The sequence below is a fragment of the Jaculus jaculus genome, chromosome X (genome assembly GCF_020740685.1).
Source record: "Jaculus jaculus isolate mJacJac1 chromosome X, mJacJac1.mat.Y.cur, whole genome shotgun sequence".
Taxonomy (NCBI): domain Eukaryota; kingdom Metazoa; phylum Chordata; class Mammalia; order Rodentia; family Dipodidae; genus Jaculus; species Jaculus jaculus.
Window position 1 is genome coordinate 26,040,839 of NC_059125.1, and position 1,593 is coordinate 26,042,431.

The 1,593-nt window shown below is 45.6% G+C and overlaps 1 protein-coding gene across 1 annotated transcript; it reads right to left on the reverse strand.

The window, feature by feature from the left end:
- Nucleotides 1-373: 373 nt before the first annotated feature.
- Nucleotides 374-1,363, reverse strand: LOC101597131 (melanoma-associated antigen B4-like). The gene is made up of 2 exons (XM_004663667.2): nt 1,228-1,363; nt 374-1,152 (listed from the first exon to the last, which is right to left on the reverse strand). The coding sequence occupies exons 1-2, from the start codon at nt 1,361-1,363 to the stop codon at nt 374-376; spliced, it is 915 nt and encodes a 304-aa protein (XP_004663724.2).
- Nucleotides 1,364-1,593: the final 230 nt, after the last annotated feature.

The window sequence follows — 1,593 nt, forward strand, 5'->3', positions numbered from 1 at the left end:
ATAGGTACAGGTGAATGAATCACTTCTTTTTTGATTCACCATTGGGCCAAGCCACATTTCCATAAAAATACCTGTTCTTATGGTAACCACACACTCTGGTCAAAACAGAAAATTTCAAATTTGTTTTAAAATAACAAAGATCACATATAGCAATATAAGTATTGAGTAAGACAAAGTGATATGAGCTACAATAATTTTTTACTAGAGAAACAGCAGCAAAGCAACAGAGAAAAGAGATACCAATAATTTGAACCCATATAGCCAGAGTCATACACTTTGTATGGTCGACGTTAAAAAAAAAAAAAAAAAATCTACCTCACTTAGAAGGTTGGCTAGTCTTGAAACACAAATGAAGACTCTACCTCAGGCCCAGCTAAAGGAGTGAATAGTCAGTGGTCGACTTGCATGCAGCATGAACTCTGCTCTTAGAAACATGGGGAACTTTAGGGGCATCTCTTCTTGGTCTCTCTGGCTTTTCCTTGAAAGGCTCCTCATACAGCCTGGGAAAAGCACGAGGGGTGGTACCACTGATGTTAGCTAAAAATTCCAGAACCTTATTCTTGTTAGTTTCAGCATGGGCTCTGGGACCCCAGATGAACTCATAACTTGGGGGGATATTTCCTGGCACTTGAATGTACTCCAGGTAACTGTGTTGTATGAGATCTCTGGTGATGAGTTTTTGGGGCTCTCCAAATATTACATTCCTCTTCCCAGCATATATCCCCAATGCATTCAGAAATCCCCAGACATCTTCTTCAGTTGCACGGTTGCCCTTCATAACGATGACACCCAGGAGGGTCATCAGAAGACCCTTCTTTGGCAACTCTTTCATGCTACACAGACTATTTTCAGTGGAGGGGCCCTCCTTGCGAACAAGGTGATAGAAGAAGCCCTTTCTATCTCTTTGCTTCAACTCCAGGCCATAGACCAGCTCGAGCTGTATGGAAACTCTCCTTACTATGTGAGAGAAGTGTGGCTTGTACTTCCTGTGGGCCACATTCTGCATATCTCCCTTCAAGATGATATCCCTTTTCTGATATTTGTCCAGCAGGAAGTGTAGCAGCATGCTTGTCTTCTTGGTCAGAGCATCTCCACATGCGTCTCCAGTGGAGAATGCTGCCTGGGAGGTACTTGAACTTTCCCCAGAATCACCTACAAAAGAGGATCCCTTATTACCCAGAGCAGAGCTGTATCAGGAGGCCTAGGCGTAAAGGGAAGCAAGATTACCTTGGGCAGCAGGAGGAGGGGCTGCTGCTGGCCCCTCTGCAGAGGGCTGAGCTCTCTGGAGACGCTGGTGCTCACCACGAGCTGACTGGTGTTTGCCACCACGGGAGTGGCCTTTACTCTTTAGGCCCTTAGGCATGATGATTGCTTAGGGACTTCAGGCAGCAGAGCTGGAAAAACAGGAAATCTGGAGGGAAGGGAATGACAACTTGTGAGCAGAATACCAAAACCAAGTAGAGAATGCTTTTCCTTGAACAGAGGACCCCTCACCTGCTTTCCTGGAGTGCAACTTTCTGGGACAATACTGTGATTCAGAGTGTGGTGGTCACCCTGCTCCCTGACCACCCTGGGGAGAGAATTGGAGTTTGT